This window comes from Lacerta agilis, chromosome 12 (assembly GCF_009819535.1).
Source record: "Lacerta agilis isolate rLacAgi1 chromosome 12, rLacAgi1.pri, whole genome shotgun sequence".
NCBI lineage: Eukaryota > Metazoa > Chordata > Lepidosauria > Squamata > Lacertidae > Lacerta > Lacerta agilis.
This window is the reverse complement of record NC_046323.1, coordinates 7407388-7424617: the sequence shown is the minus strand read 5'-3', so window position 1 is coordinate 7424617 and position 17230 is coordinate 7407388. Positions and strand designations below refer to the sequence as shown.

The 17230-nt window shown below is 45.3% G+C and overlaps 1 protein-coding gene across 1 annotated transcript in view; it reads left to right on the top strand.

Moving 5' to 3' along the window:
* ITPRID1 (ITPR interacting domain containing 1) overlaps positions 1 to 6974 on the top strand; it is a 41568-nt gene extending 34594 nt beyond the window's left edge. Inside the window, exons 11-14 of the mRNA XM_033165600.1 lie at positions 2673 to 2800; positions 3722 to 3833; positions 6100 to 6453; positions 6911 to 6974. Coding sequence (XP_033021491.1) covers positions 2673 to 2800; positions 3722 to 3833; positions 6100 to 6453; positions 6911 to 6967 — 651 coding nt within the window. The 3' untranslated portion in view covers positions 6968 to 6974. The remainder of the gene's footprint in view (positions 1 to 2672; positions 2801 to 3721; positions 3834 to 6099; positions 6454 to 6910) is intronic.
* The last annotated feature ends 10256 nt before the right edge of the window (positions 6975 to 17230 follow it).

Sequence of the window (17230 nt, the reverse complement as noted above, 5' to 3'; positions counted from 1 at the left end):
TTTACACAAGGACAAGCTGTTTTAGCTAGTCCAAGAATGTAAACTCTGTCTCCAGGGGGAAAACACTGACTTTTCACATCACTTCCTACCTGACATTTTAACTTGAGATTCTTACCTGGCTTCACTTGCCCTTCCTTGCCCTTCGGATACTTCTAATGAGGGGATTGAGTGTGTCTGAGTGGCAAGTCCAATCACAATGTCTGTTGCCCTATTCAGACACAGATTTTATATATACAAAACGTGGGGAGACAGAACCAGGATCTCACCCCACTTGGCCAAACCTCTGAACACCTCGGTTCTTTTCAGAGATTTGGCTGAACACTCAGAGGCTGGCAGTGGGAGCACCATGTGTTCCCCCTTTCTGTACATGCAGTAAGTAAACACAGAATAGCCATCTGCCCAGGGCCAGGGCCTCCAGGAAAAGGCTTGCAATCCTACATAAAGAAAGGAGACCCGTTTGCATTGCATTTTGCCAGCGCTGCCTGTTCCATATTTCACATCATGCTTCAAGGACGGTCTAAATATATGGCCTACATTGATTTCTTTGTATTTGAAACACAAGGTTGTAGCTAATGATGCTGTGACGGACAGCAGAGCCAGACCAGAGTCGGCTGATGCAGTCCCTCTGAAATTCCACCGGAGTGCTGGAGCCTCTCGCTGATGGGCTATGGAGTCAGCTAGCCACAGAAGGGGGACGAACAGCTCTGGGGCTGGGAGCAGTTTCCTAGGGAGAGAGTCAGATGGGGCTGGATTTAAGATGAGAGATAGGGTTTGGTTGTGAGATAGGGACTGGGACTGAGCCTTGCAGCTTGGGTAGGGAGACCAGGTTGAGGGTCTGGGGGAGGTATACAGGCAGGAGGGTCCTGGGGCGGCTGAATCTGAGCCAGGAGAGGTAGATACCTGGGTCTCAGTCTATCCAGGAGGGGAGATTTCTTCTAGGTACTGAAGACTCCCAACCCAGTCACAAGGGGTGAGGGGATCCCCTGGGTCTGTTATACCATTTGGAATACCTCAGTTGTGGGGCGGTTAAGAGAGTGGGTAACTGAGGAGAAGTGCCCCTCGCTCATGAACCAAAGTATTAAGCTGCAAAGTATTAAGTGGCATGGTGTTGAAAATATTTAACTGTAATATCGAAGTGACAGAAACTGAGTTGAGCATTTTACCATCAATTCTGGACACCTGAACATCTACCACCTGAAGTGTAACACCTGATTTTTAGTAACTGAAGTTTAAGAGGAAATGTGCCTATAGTGGTGTGTTTAAGTCCGAAACATCTTAGAGTTAGTTAAAGGAAACAAGTTAACTTCTACCTGAAAGAACGCACTTCCTGACCCACTTTGTTTCATAAACCATTTTTGTTTAATAAAAATTTTCTTGTTTGTTTGATTATTTTCTGCCTGAGACTCTAATCATTAAGTTTTCCCTCATACAAGTCCCCCACTAGATAAGCTGTGGTAAATTGTAGAAACTCATGTAATTGGTGTACCGTGAGGTGGGTGCACTATAATTAATTGGGGGCAGTTAGCGGGAGTGGATCCGCCGCATTATTATTGGGTGGATTCGCTACAGAGGCCTTAACCCCTAGTGGTTTGAATGTGAACAATAACTATCATTAAGGAGGAAATGGGGTTCACAACACTGAGATCCCTTTTGTGACATCTCCCCCTCCCCCCGCCCCAACCGTGTCACAATTTTTCTGGAATATTCTGATACTTGCAAATGCCCACTAGATGGCAATGTTTCATTAACTCGCTCACAACTTACTAAGCCCTTTTGAACTGCATGGACAGTATATTGTTTCTTTCTTGCGATGACAGATAGAAAAGGTTTTCCCCTCAGGAAAAACCTAAATGATAATGCAATGGCCCGACAAGGCAGCACTGCACCACTGTACTTGGAGCAAAAGAGAAAAATAGATCAGATTAAATAGCTCTGCTGGTAGAGCATGAGACTCTTAATCTTAGGGCCATGGGTTCGAGCCCCACATTGGGTAAAAAAATTATGCATTGCAGGGGATTGGAGTAGCTGACCTTCATGGTCCCTTCCAACTCAATGCCTCTATTATTCTATTCCTGTTTCACACTTCATTCTATTAAATCATATGGCTTAAAAACAAAACCAGAAAGAGATTACTCTGTCCATATGTCCCTAGCTTTGAGATGTGAGCGTGCAATGTTAGGATCTTATGTTCCCTTGACCAAGGCCGGATTTAGGTTTGATGAGGCCCCTAGCTACTGAAGGTAATGGAGCCCTTTATATGTGATATTTTAGGGAGCAGACTAGCAGGTGGGGCCCATTACTTACATCATACGAGCCTACACAGCACAAACCACTGTTGCTGTATGCAGGTTTTATTTTATTTGCTTTTTATCTTATATTATGGAAATGTACATCCATGTTTTTTTCCCTTTAATTTTTTGGGGCCCCCCAAGAGAGTGGGGCCCTAAGCTATAGCTTGTTTAGTTTATACAGTACGTAAATTCACCACAGCCCTTGACACGTGTACCAGAGAAGTAGTATGGTAAAAGGTGGTGGCCTTTGGTAAATCTGGTGAACGTCTATGAAGAGACACAGATATCTGGTTACATGTGTTTGTGTAGAAATCTGAATGTCTACCTATAACAGGTGTGGCTATATGTTGAACTGTTGCCTCTTCTTGATCTTATGTTTAGTGCACAGTCCATGAGATCGAAGTCATGAGGAATTCGTGCCAGAAGTTTCGAGAACGGCTGGATGAGATTGAGCGGCACATGACAGAGCAAGAGGCTCTTTTTTCCAGTGCAATCCCAGCTGAGGGGCGGTAATGTGCCTGCATTTCACACCACAGCCCTGCATTTGTTGCACGGTCACATGCACCACAAAAGCACACAAACACACACACTGCATCTTATTATACACAGGAGGGCTCCTCTTAAAAATGGCGCAGTACATGGCTATTTAAACTTCAGAGTGCTCTCCAAACAAAACAGTCGTGACAATGGCATAAATTGCATGCAGGGTGATTTTTCTCCCTCCTGGCAGACCTGCCATCGCATTTCCTACAGCTGTGCAACATCTGCAGTGTCATTAGGGCGGAGTAAGGGAAATCTAACAATTACCCTTGGTGCCATGGCAAATAGGCTGTGGTTATATAATAAGCATGATCTGTACATGAATTAATGCACCAGCTTGATCTTAAAAGACTAGGGGAGAGAGAGAGAGAGAGAGAGAGAGAGAGAGAGAGAGAGAGAGAGAGAGAAGAACTGAATCCCATGGTTAACATTAGCTATGAATTTAATTTGCTCAGATTATCGTGTTCCAGCTTTAATACAGTCCTATGAACAAGAGTACTGACCCACTGTGTTGCCAAGTATAGGAAACGAATTGTGTCCAGGTGTGGATGTAATTAAACTTGGACACGATTGTCTTTGTGGAAGGTTTTGATGATAATAAGGGAAGCAGAGGCCTCACTGAGGATTGCCTTTCTGTCTTATTTTTCTTTCTTTTTCTTTTCACTTTTAAATGTTATTTATTTCAATTTAAATACATGCTCTCTCGCCCATTTAATTCAGCAGTTTGTAGTTTCTGGATTGCATCCTAAGTTGGTGTAGGCATCATAGCAATATCAATTTCTGTGCGTTTTCAGCTGTTTTCACCACTCCTTCATGTCCTGGGGTCTCCATGTTACACTCCTGCATGTCCTAATCCAGTCTTTTTCTTGTCCCCCTGCCGTCTACTGCAGAGAGGAAAGAAGACAGTTGCAGGTCTTGCGGCAAGCTGTTCGCCGAGAGGTCGCTGAGCTGGAAGGGCAGCTGCAGGATCGGGCTCACCAGGTTAGGGAGGGAATTCTAATGGTACGTAACTAGAACTCTTCAGCATCTGCAGTGGCCTCCTGGAGTCTTCCGGACACAAATCACAGGCCTCTTTTCCTAAAGGACTTAAGGCCACGTAACTCAAGAGGCCAAAGCGTTTCGGTCAGACAAGGGACTAGCGACCAGCGAGGCCTCATGAACCCTGTTGTGTGAGGGAAATTAGGATTTGCCTGGTGTAGGAGCACCACTTATAAACATGGTAGAAAGCAGGGCCTTTTTTCAGCCGGAACTCACCAGAACTCTGTTCCGGCACCTTTCAGGTGGGCGCCATTGCCACTGTAAGAGAAGGTAAAGGTAAAAAGGTAAAGGACCAGTCAGAGGAGACTGGGGTTGCGGCGCTCATCTCGCTTTCAGGCCGAAGGAGCCAGCGTTTGTGCACAGGCAGCTTTCCGGGTCATGTGGCCAGCAGGACTAAACCGCTTCTGGCGCAACAGAACACCGTGACGCGAACCAGAGCGCACAGAAACGCCGTTTACCTTCCTGCCACAGCGGTGCCTATTTATCTACTTGCACTGGAGTGCTTTCGAACTGCTAGGTTGTCAGGAGCTGGGACAGAGCAACAGGAGCTCATCCCGTCGCGGGGATTCGAACCGCCAAACTTCTGATCGGCAAGCCCAAGAGGCTTGGTGGTTTAGACCCCAGCGCCACCTGCGCCCCTATTGTAAGAGAACGAGGGAGGTGTTCATGGTGAGTTCCGGCACCTCTTTTTCTGGAAAAATAGCACTGGTAGAAAGCAAGCAGTCGGTAGCAGCTGGTGTGGTGGAACAGAGTCACCCCTTCTGACATGAACAAACTGGTGCAGCCAATCTGGCATTCCAGCTGGTGTATCAGCAGAACCCTAACATCGCTTCCACCCTGCCCCAGTGATGCTGCAGTGGCAAGGGTGTAAGGTAATAATAGTAATAATTTCATTATTTATACCCCCACCCATCTGGCTGGGTTTCCCCAAATACTCTGGTGAAGGTGGTGACTCTGTGGTTCCACCACTGCAGCTACTACTCTGAGCAGTTTGTGGATGCTGAAAGGTATCAGGCTATACCTGAACACTGTCAGATGCCTCCAGTTAGGACCAGAAGACATACAAGAACAGCAATGGGGCTTAGTAGAAGCAAAGTCCAGCAACTATTCTATACCAGGTGTTACACAGAAGGACTTCTGCTTTAACTTTGAGCTTATGCATTCTCCTCTCCCTCTTCCTCCTCCTCCTCCTCCTGTGTGGCTTTGGAAAACTATGTAATCTATAACTTCCCATTTTCTCCAAATTAGAGAATCGTGATTTGCACTAACTATGGTTAGTCTAAACAAACCCGCTTCAAAAACCATGGTTTGTAGTACACTTCTTTTGAAACAGACCATAGTTACTGTTAATTCCTATCGACAAATAACCCTGAGGCTCATTCATGTAGTGCTAAACCATGGACTCAGCTAGACTGGCAAAGAAAAAGTGATTTATATGTGTTGTATATGCGATGCATCGTTGTGCCACCAGATGGTGATGTGGAGCCCCGTTTTTCTCTACCTGTTTTCCCTGTTTAAATTTACAACGCTTTAAACTGAAACACTTCTTTGATGTGTCTGGATCCAGCCCTTGGTTTAACTAGGGTTGCCATATTCCAGAAAAAAGAGTTGTTGACCTTTTTTCAGAGGGTGTGGATATCTAAAAAAAGAAAATAGGTTTGGGTTTTTTGCTAAAAGAAAATATATTTTTTTGGGCTAGTTTTAGGAAAATCAGCAAAAATAACCTCACTTATAACATGGGTTGCCATACATCTGGGTTTTCCTGGACATTTAAAGTGGGCATTAAACATTCTGCCAGGACGCCATTTTGGGGATCAAAATCCTGGCGAAGCCATCTGAACATCGTCGTTATTGTTTACTACTGAGTGGTCCATCTCTCTCTCTCTCTTAAATCAATATACCGTATTTTTCTGTCCATAAGACGCCCCCATGTATAAGACCCCATCTATCTTTGGGGACTCAATTTTAAGAAAATGAGGGGAGATGGCCCAAAGTTGTTGAGCTTCTCCCCCCACGCAGCTGAGGGCAGGAAACACTCCCTAGATCGTTTCCCGCTTGCTGCAGCATCGGAGGAAGTTGTGCTCCCACCAGCCAGCTTCTCCCCCCATGCCACTATCCATGTATTGGGCGACCCCAGCTTTTTGACACGGTTTTTGACTCAAAAAACCTTGTCTGATACACGGGAAAATGCGGTATCTCTGTGTCGCATACACCTCTGTTTTCTTTGCAGCAGCTGAATCAGCTGTTAGGCGAACAGTCCAACCTGTGCTCAGAACTCGGAATCCCCAATCGGGCGGAAGAAAGAGAGCCTAAAAACGGTCACGCTCACAGTACCCTTCCAGATACTGCCGACGATTTCTTTTCCAAAGCTGGGTATTCCAACAATATCCACCACAGGCCTCCGAGTAGGAGCGCAACAGTCCCATCAAGCCCTTCCAGCTCTTTAGTCAGACAGACGGAGCTGGGAGCATCAGCTGCTCTCGCAACCGGCAACGCCAATTCTGCGTCGGACCCCAAGGAACTTCACACCAGTAAAAAAGAAGTCAGAAGTCAAAAGATAGACTTCAAGGCCTTCATACAGAATGTAAGAGTCAAGTTACATCCTGGTTCCTACCAGGGGTGGAACCTCTATTCTCCAGGGCCTTGGAGGGTGGGCAGAGGAAGCACTCAAGTTCCTTGTCAAGTGGGAACCATCTTGCATGGTGTTGAACAGCTTTTGAGAGCCAGTGTGGTGTAGTGGTTAAGAGTGGTGGACTTGTAATCTGGGGAACCAGGTTCGTGTCTCCACTCCTCCACATGCAGCTGCTGGGTGACCTTGGGCTAGTCACACTTCTCTGAAGTCTCTCAGCCCCACTCACCTCACAGAGTGTTTGTTGTGGGGGAGGAAGGGAAAGGAGAATGTTAGCCGCTTTGAGACTCCTTTGGGTAGTGATAAAGCGGGATATCAAATCCAAACTCTTCTTCTTCTTTCAGTGTACAGGCTACATTTTTGTGATTGGTTCGCTCTTAACTCTTCTTATTTCTCTCGTTTTCTCCGTCAGCTGAAGAAATCTTTCCGAAATTCCTTCAGTAACGACGCAGCAGAAGGAAAAGACTGAGCCGAGGCTGTTCCCCCCGACTCACTACCCCGGGATGTTTTCCTGCAAGAGGGTCTTTTGAAGCACCTCACGGGATCGGAGAGGATTTCCCGTAAATGTTCAAAACGCTTTTTTTGCGAGAGAGCATATCGAATAGAGGTGTATACTGGGGGAAACCCTGGAGGACAGTTTCAGATCTCAGAGCTTCTGTGGATAAGCGTCGAGAGGCGAGTGCCGAAGAAGTCACCGTAAGAGATTTATGGAAGGCAATATCTAGATTGCTGTTTTGTTATTGAAGATTCTGTGGTCTTTAATATGGGCCTTGCTGGATCAGACCAAAGGCCCGCCTCATCCAGCGTCCTGTTCCCACAGTGCCCAACCAGGTCCTTATGGGAATCCTTAACTCACTTTCATATAGGACTAGCTCCAGGAACAAAGGGAACCTGGGTAGTTAACCATTTTGTGGTTTCCTCCAATAAGGAAGGCTCTCTCTGAACAGTTGATTTCCAGCTATGAGGCACCACCTATTGATAGGTATTTAAAATAGCAGAGACAAGAACTCTTCTCCCAGCTATGACACCAGAAATCTGCTTCTTAATGAGGGCTGTTATTTCAACAGTATATGCTTGGAATATTAACTTTTGTTTTACTTCAGGAATGTGTTTTGTGGGTTCTCCAGGAGGAAAAAAATGTCTAGGTTTGGCCTTTTTTAGTTTAACATTTTGAAAGTTTCCTGGCCTAATAATCAAACCCAGTAAAGAAAGAAAAGAAAAAGAGATGCATGGCCTTGCCTAAATCTCTATGTGCTTTAATTTGAAACTAATACATATTCTGCTTTCTCAAAATATTTTTTTCCAGGCATCTTTATTGAAATTTAAAAAGTACATAATTGTATGTGCACTAAACATGGTGAGATTGTTTCCACCTTTTACTTTCTCAAAATCTTGAGACTCCCTTTCTGCTTCCTATGGACTAATTCTCTTTTTAAGAAAAGTTTGAAATCAAATGTGTTGGCCTTTGTTTGCAGTTTCCCAATATCATACAGTGGAATCTCGGTTTTCTAATGTAATCCATTCTGGAAGACCGTTTGACTTCCGAAACGTTTGAAAACCGAAAACTCTGACTTCTGAGGTGCGTTCGAAAGTGGAAGCATTTTACTTCTGGGTTTCCGGCGTTCAAGTTCTGAAATGTTTGTCAACGGAGACGTTTGGAAACCAAGGTTCAACTATGTTGAACTACATAGCTAGGGATGAACACAAGAACAAAACACAAGAACACAAGAACCTTGGGCTGGTTTCTCACAGGATAGCCTACCTGACAAATTCAGATATGTCTTTGAAAAGCTGCACATATTTTTATTTTTTGACATAAATTTTAAGAAGAAAAATCAAAGGGGGGGGGTCACTTGCAAGATGGTCTGAGTGCTTCTGAGGCAGCCTGGGGGGCTGCCTGTCTGCCTTCTGTTGCTGTTTTTAAAAAGTCATTTTGTCTGCCTAAGAGTGACTAGCTAGTGGGCAGGGCACTTTTTGCCACACATGTTGAAATCAATGTAGCAATTCCCCCTGGGAGAGACGAGTCTTTCATATGCTGCTGCCCTCACAGGGAATTTTTACAGATACTGCATTCAATTTTGTGTACTTTTATGTTCAAGGGGACTGAATACAACATGAAATGTACATAAAATCTGTAAAATGTTGCAAGCTAGCCACTCTTAGGAAGCTGAAATTACTTTGTAAGGCAGTCCTCAAACTGCAGCATATGCAACCCCACAAAAGAGTATGAATCTGGCAATGAACAGATCCCATAATTCCAAATCGTTGAATTGGTCTGAACGTGTGTCCACTTCAGAATTACAGCTTGTCCAATTCTTTCCCCATCCAGAGGTCTCAGGGTGGTTCACAGAATTGGCCTTTGTTTCCTGGTTTCCATTTAGGATTAACACCAGGGTCACTTCCTCCCAGATCAGTTATATGACCAACTAATTGGCACAGTAATTTAGCATACTGCCTATGCACACAATCTGGAGCAGGGGTCAGCAAACTTTTTCTGTGGGGGCCGGGTCACTGTCCCTCAGAACTTGTGGCACACGCACACAGCTTCCCTCCCTCCCTCCTTCCCTTGGAGACAGAGCGGCTGAGATATCTCCACTCACTGCGTTCAGACGGAGTGGGCTGCACTGGGGAGGGAAGGGGGTGTCCCAGCATTGCTTTGTCTCAGCTTGCGCTGCGGGGCCACAGCCACCTTGCCGGGAAGGGCCCCTATCCCAGGGTGCCCATGACCGTTGCTAATGTTCTACCGCCAAGCAGCACAGAAGAGTGCTCCTCCTCTTCCTCCTCCTACCTTCTCGAAGGCTCTCTGCTCCCGCTTCTTCCCGCCCCTTCGCTTCTCCCCTTCCCTTCTCGGAGCTAGATGTCAACAAGGCGCCCTGCCCTGTGCCTCGCCCCGATTGGAGCAGCGAATCTCGGGAAGGGTCGCCATTGGCAGCTGGCTTGCGTCAAACTGGCCAATGGAGGGGAGGCCTGAGGTTGCAAAGGCTTTGGATTGGCCAGTGTCGCAGAAGTCTGAGCAACCTCAGAGCATGCTGAGAGATGTAGTCTGGAGGGGGGGGGGATTGGGAAAAAAATGGTGCCCAAAAAGGGGGGGAATGCCGACCGTGCCAATCCAAGTGGCGATTGCAGAACCGTTTGTGGGCCTTTGGGCCAGATCCGGCCCGCGGACCATAGTTTTCCGACCCCTGATCTGGAGGGTCTGCCTCCCCTCCCCTTCTCTCTGCACCAGGATCTGAGTTAATGGCTGGTTATATGTCAAAACAACTTGCCTGAGTATATATCAAAGTATACTTCTCAATACTACAGTACTGTACTTCAGAATGCAGGCTTTCACTAATGAATGCTTCTGATAAAATCAATTACAAGGAAGCCAAGGTAACAAAATGGTGCTAATATTTTGCATATATCTCTAGGCAGAAGGGTACTTCGGATATGTTCCCCCTGCCTCTCTCTGAAATACACACCCATATGAATCAGCCAGTTTGCAACACCAGATGCCACCCACAGCAGGTTCCTGTGGAGAAAAATGGATGTGCCAGAGATCTGTCATTGGATTGGGGCAATTTGGCTGTTAATTCCACAAAACATCAAGCATAGCTACGTTGGTAGCTAATCTACTGCCCTAAAACTGGCCTGCCTTGTGGCAAATTTCGCTCGCAGTAAAGGAGAGCAGAGCACCTGAAGTCAAACCCCAATATGATAGCGCTGAGTAGGGTCCTGTAATTTAACGAAAGGCAGAAGGCCATGCAACGCTTTGTGGTGAGTGACAAGGTTCCACCAGCAGTAATGAAGTGAGATTCAACAGTCAATCCAGCCTGTTCCTGTATGAGGAATTTGAGGTTGGGACACCAGATTGTCCTTTGCCTCGGGCAGCAAAATATCTTGGGCTGCCCATCACTCCGATACAGAAAGTCAAGAGGTGTGGGGCGGAGGAAACACAGAGCTGAGATTGGAACAAGAAGAATTGTGGAAAAAAGAACTCTGATTGGGGAGCTCCGAACATCTTTTGGGTCACCCTGAGACCTACAGCCAGGTTTGGATTGCATACGAAAAATATTAGAGATGTTTTGGATTACCTTAACTTTGCAACCTGCAGCATAAGCAGATGGGTGTTTTAGAAAATCTAGTCATGCTATTCTTAAAGTCCTCTAAATGTTCTTTCTTTCTCTAAACAAAAACCCATAATAATGACGAGCATTTCTACTTGTTGCATGCTTCCTTTGAAGAAGGGACAGCGTCTGCTTATCCTATAAACTCCAAGGTGTATGCTCCACATCTTATCATTTCCACAGCTTGCATTTATCCTAGTCTTCAGTTTTTATTAGACTAACCCGAAAGACACACAGGAATAGCTTATATTCAATATCACTTCATATCTGTTATGTTGTAGATCATACTTTGTTAAAACAAATGGAAACAGATGTGTAACCGCTGATTAAATTAAACATCATGGGAAGTGCGCTGGGTATAAAAACTTAAGTTGTGGCCATTTCCAAGGACAAGATACTAAAAGCTCCAAGGATGTGGAAAATCAATAACCTCCTCATGTTGTCACCGAGTCAACGTCAAGAGGATGTCAGATTGCATCTTCACGCTATGATTACAAACAGAGAGATGAAAAATAAAAAGAGTTTGTGTTGGCCCATATTGTCGTTCTATTTTAGATATTCTGATAAGATGGCGGGTGGCGAGAGAAAGGAAAAAATCCAGGTGTTTGAAATAAGATTCATTTTGTCCATCAATGTGCTTCCTAGTCATTAAGCTGTCTCCTGACATTGATTATTGCACCTTCTGTTGACTGCAATCTTAGGAACTAAGCTTTAGTGTATGTAATCAGAACAAATACACATTATTTTCCCCTGCCTGCATCACCAACCACTTCCTATGTCGTCTCCCCTATGCTGAATTTTGGACTGAGCTTGGACGGCGGTTTCTGTCAGTATTCTGTCATTCTTAGGCACCGGTGATAAATCTACAGATGAAACTGATTATTATTGCAATCCTGTGGAGAGAGGTAAACAACCCAAAAGGACTGCTGAAGCCCCACATAAACCCATAGAGTTACTATCAAGTGTATGATGCAAAGACTATGGGATGTAAAGGAAGCCCCAAGGCCTGCTAAGTCTCGCTGGTGATTATTCTGCAGAGGACGAGAAAAGCACTGTTCCATCTTAGACGAGCAGCTGAACTTTAAAGGAACAGCATCTGGTCACTTCATAGTGGGAAACATTAATACTGGATTCACGGAGTCGATTTCTGAAGCTGCTGCCTCTCCCTGGGGGGGTTGCTCATTCAGATTTCGTTCTCTGTGGTGGCCTTGAGGGAGTTGCAACCCCAGCATCCTGCTTTGTGGCCAGTGTGTGCGTGTCACCTGCTCATTTGCATGCCCCAAAGCCACATTGTAAAGGGAAATATGGTATATATATAAATATATTTCAACAGGTACTAAGAAGCAGATTTTGTACTAGTGCAAAGCAGCAGAACTGGCTCCAATGTAGATGTGACCTTATTTGTGTGGATGCCATTAAACAACAGCTTCAGACAATCCTGAGAAGAAGCAGGAACACATGCATTAGAAGGAAAGGTTTCCTCCACTCTGTTGTTGTCATGATGGAAATTTCCCCTCTGAAGCTGCTGTTTGCACCAGCGTGTATTCCACCATCGGTACCAATAGTAGCTGCTTTTTACTTAAGAAAAGAAAAAAGCACACTCAGGGCCAGATTTAGGTTTGATGAGTCCCTAAGCTACTGGAGGCAATGGGGCCCTTTATATGTCCAGCTGTCCTTTGTCAACAACAAATTGTCGCTGTTTTTTGCGTTGGATATATGCTACTTGGTAATTTATGGACCTAATAGGTATCTAAAGCCATTTGCACATAACAAAATATGTATTTTATCAAAGTAATTGTTGAAATACAATTAAGAAGAAGTATATTAATAGTGAAATACAGGCGAGGCCCATTACTTACATCATAGGAGCCTACACAAAACAAAACACTGTTGCTGTATGTAGGTTTTATTTTATTTGTTTTTTTATCTTACATTTTGGAAATGTACATCCAGTTTTTTTCTCCTTTAATTTTTTTTGGGGGGGGGCCTCCAAGAGAGTGGGGCCCTAAGCTATAGCTTGTTTAGCTTATACGTACATCCGGCACTGAGCACACAACTATCATTCATGCAATCTCACACCACATCTCATTTGGCCTGTACTTATCACAAACCTCCCTTTTTGTGTGAGTGTGGTTGCTCCAGAGGAAGGGTCTGTTGAGCAAAAAAAAGGATGCACACAAACAATTCCTGCATTGCAGGAGGTTGGACTGGGTGGCCCTCAGGGTCCCTTTCAACTCTACAGTCCTGTGATTCTATATTAGCCTTAAGACACAGAAGATGGGGGTGGGACCAGCAGGCTTTATTGATTTCCCTTCCCCGTTGGTTCATGTGGATGTGTCACAGGGCCGGGCCTGCGACACTAAAGGCTTGGTCCCTAAATGTCACTGCTACTCCTCCTTGTAATACTCATAAAGGCTGACCAAAACTCAGAGACGTTGGGAACCACAAGAGGTGTCTCATCAGTTGTTGAGGCTTTTGTTTTAAACTGGAAAGCCTCAAAGCCAGTTTAGCACTTGGAAATGGTGCCCAGCTACGCTTCTGGTGCGTTCCTTTGCTTCTCCAGTGCTTTTGCAGAGTTCTTCAAACTTCAAACTTCTTCTTGCGCAACGGTGTGTGTGCCTTTCTTGCCAGCAAATGAACTCCCACAAAGTCAAGCTTGTTTTAAGCAAGCACGCTTTATTTACAAGCATAAATCACGGAGCTTCTCTCCCGGGCTTACGGAAGACATGTCGCCCGGTCAAAAGTGAAAGCAGGACTGAGAATAAGCACTGCATCACAAACCACATGGACATCCTGTATACATCAGATACCCCAGATGTTGTGACATCATCCTCCCTGTGGGAGGGGCGAACTGTTGAGCTTATTTAACCCTGAAAGCTCCAAACCTCACATCAGTGGACCTCAATGTGCCTCAAGATGGCACATAGAGGATCAGACTTATAAGGTCCTTGTTGCTCCTAGATTGCATCCAGGATTTATGAGGATTTGACAGCCGGGCTAGCTCAGTTGGTAGAGCGTGAGACTCTTAATCATGGGTCATGGGTTTGAGACCCATGTGGGGAACAATGTATCTCCATTGCAGGGGGGTGGACTAGATGATTCTTGTAGTCCCTCCCGACTCTTCCATTATTCTATTATATCATTTGTCCCTTAGGTTCTACTATCGCAGAACTTTTAAAGAACTGCCTATGCTGCTTCATATCTAGATCAGCACACTCCTTCAGCAGGCCCAACAAACAGAGCAAAGTGGAGATAGTCATCTCTCGTCCTTTATCTCCAGCATATGGAAATCAGGTAGCCTTCTAAATATGGAAGTTTAATTGAGCCCATCCGGCTTTGTCTGATTGTTATGTAATGAAAACAGAGCTCTTCACTATTTCCCTTTCTATAGCCTCTTGCCCAGATGTGGTAAGAGCAGGGAGCGGGGACACAATTCAACACTCGATAGCCTCCTTTGATTTGATTTTTTTAAAAAAATCTTTTTTAATGTTACCAAGCAAAACGCCAGTTTTCAAAGGGCTTTGTGAAACCCGTGGCTACGAAATCATTGACCATTGTTCTCCACCCAGCTTCTTGATGTGTCGATGAGTGTACATTTAATTAAAAACCGCAGGCGAGAAAGGCTCTCGAGGCAGCAACACAATTTGGGAGACTTCTTGAAATATTATAATGGCAATTTAACCTGGGATTTTCACGAGACACATCCGCACCCCTCTCCACAGAATTACCTTTGTGCAGCACAATGCTTATGCCTATATTAAGACAACAGCTTCCCTGAATCTTTGCATTATGTTCAGCAGAAGTGGTGTCATCCTGCAAAGGACCACTTCAAGGCAGCGTTGGGCATACAGATACAGAAATAAAAACACCACAAGCTTGAATAGTTCATAAGCACACCTGAGCTCGCTGTGATTTTTTAAAGTCCACCTCTGTGGCGCTAAACAGAGTTCATTCATTCATATTCATCCACCTCCAAAGGCTGGGAGTGCACAGCAACATAGTTCAAGAAGATAACCTACCCACCTAAAATATAAACTGAACATAATAATAGCGCAAACTTACAGCTTACACAGGAGTGAGGAAACTGGTCTTTCAGGGACGGTTGGACTACAACTCCCATAATCTTTGACTGGGGCTGATGGGAGTTGGAGTTCACCACCATGTGGAGAGCCTCAGGTTCCCCACCTCTGAGCTAGCTAGTTGCGTGTCGAGGTCCCCCCAAACCACCCCTGAAATAATTCACACCACAGACATGATTTTTGGTTTTGGTTTTTGGCGTGATTTTGGCCACAACTTTATTGACTTACAAGGTACGTGAGTGGTTGCTTAGGCATTGGTTCAGACTATCTGTCCCCTAAGGACAGAACTGACATTTGTCAGTAGGGGGAAAGCCTTTCGGGTAGAGAAAGTGAGGGGGAAACACTCTCTCCCCTCTTCCCACAGGCTCCCAGGGGCTCTTGCATGGCCCTGGCCCCCGACTGGGGGATACGGACAAAGCATGTTGAGCCCCTGGGTTCCTTTAATGGAAATCCCCACACACCATGATGACTTTGGAGGGGTAAACGAATATGTCAGCAGTCCCCTCCACCAACCGTCATCAATTTGGAGGGGCAAACGAATATGTCAACAGTCCCCTCCACCAACCAATCAAATAAGAACCAATGCCTAACAGCCAACCTTACAAGTTGTGACTATTTGCTATGCAGTAGGCAAAAACCAGATGGCACCAGCCAATCAGCCAAATGGAAAAATTCCTACCAGGCCCCTGCCTCAAAAGCAGACGACCCCATGACAGGCACAGCAAGGTCAATGCAGAGGCCTAAAACTAGGGAGGGAAAGGGCGGGTGATCCGAAGCTCGCAATCAGAGAGGTGAAGCACGCTGCGAGCTGCCCTTTTTAACTAGGCTGGGCTGTCCATCACAAATTGGCAACATATAAATCTCCCCAACAACACCCAGGGTCCAATCAAAGTAGTGGCCATCCAAACCAACCCGTGCAGCAACTAAGGGGTAGTTTGCAGGCCCCCACCGCAACCCATGCTCTCCCTATGGAGAACCCACTATGTGACTTCATACATGAGGACAGGGTTTTAGGGTGTGGTTTTTTTAAGTAAATAGTCCAGATCGACTGCTGTGGGAAGGGGGGGAGGCAAAGGGTTAAAGCCCCTTTATCCATACATCCCAGGATCCAAATCTGGATTGGGGCCCAGCTATTTTATAAAACCATTCGCAAGCTTGCTGATTGTTTGAATAGCGTCACATCTGGTTTGTCTGTTAATCCTAAACAGTGAAAGTCACAAAAGTCTGACGACTTCTTCTTTTTTGGTAAATCTAAACCTCTTTTGAATGGCTCTGCGCTCATTTCTAGCAAGACTAGGTACTTTGTGCATTGTGGCAAGGGACTGAGCTGCTTTGGTCTCGGGAGGAGGCAAACCCTCCGCAAATGGGTTAATCAGCTGTTTGTGGGGAAAAACAAACTTCAGGGCTGAAAAATTAGTCCTGGTGCACATTGAAAATTGCAGTTATCTGTACTGCTCCAGTAAATGCTGGCTTACAGTGTGCTGTTTGTTTGTTTGTTTGTTTGTGCTTATAAGTAAAGCCATTTTAAAAAGTTAGTCCTGGTGGGTGTCATATAGCACTTTTATGATTATCACAGAGGCCTCTCTTTGGAAAGTTAAGTAGCCATGTAAGCACACAGCGTCCTTACTGGTTATGACTTAGCAGCTAGCTTCACGAGAGAAGTGCTCTCCAAACGTGAAATGAGATCCCAGAAGTATCTGGAGCAAGAAAGGGGTGAAGGAAGATGGGAAATCTGGTGTGAGCCACTTCTAGCCTTTTGGCTGCTTGCTGGCTGTCTCATTCATAAAGGTTGATATAGTTCTGTAGACATTGTTTTGGAAGACATGAGGTTCAAATTGTGACTGTGCCTCATTAAGCAAGCTACCGTCAATCAATCAGCCTCCGTTTTCCTGTCTGCAAAATGATAGTTTCTCCTGAAAAGTGTAATCTTGGGAAAGGAAAGTCAAGACGAGCAGGAGGATTGTAGGGCCACGGAACATGAAATGGGAAAGTGTAATTATTATTATTATTATTATTATTATTATTATTATTATTATTATTATCTTTTATTTCTATGCCACCCATCTGGCTGGGTTGCCAGATGTCACCCCCCTCCAGGCTGAAACAGGGGGCGTGCCACTCTCATGGAGCCAGTTCATGGTCAAAGGCCACACACTTTCTTTCCCTTGATAGAAGAGGGTGTCCAGAAACAGGTCTGATCCCCAACTGGAATGGGCCAAAATAGTTGGTTTCATGCAAGAGCACTTGGAACTGTCACACCATAACTCTCCCCAGAAAAGATGTAATTGCAACTGGGCAGTACAATGGTACCTCGGCTTTCAAACCTTGGTTGTTGAACACCTTGGTCCTCGTACGTTTCAGCTCTCAATCGAAACCCGGAAGTGAGTGTTTGGAAGCCAGGCGTCTGATGTGGCTTCCACTATTGTTTCCGGTGTGCCTGCACAAACGGAAGCCAATCGGAAGCCGTGCCTTGGTTTCCATACATTTTGGAAGTTGAACGGACTTCTGGAACGCATTCTGTTCAAAAACCAAGGTACGACTGAAATC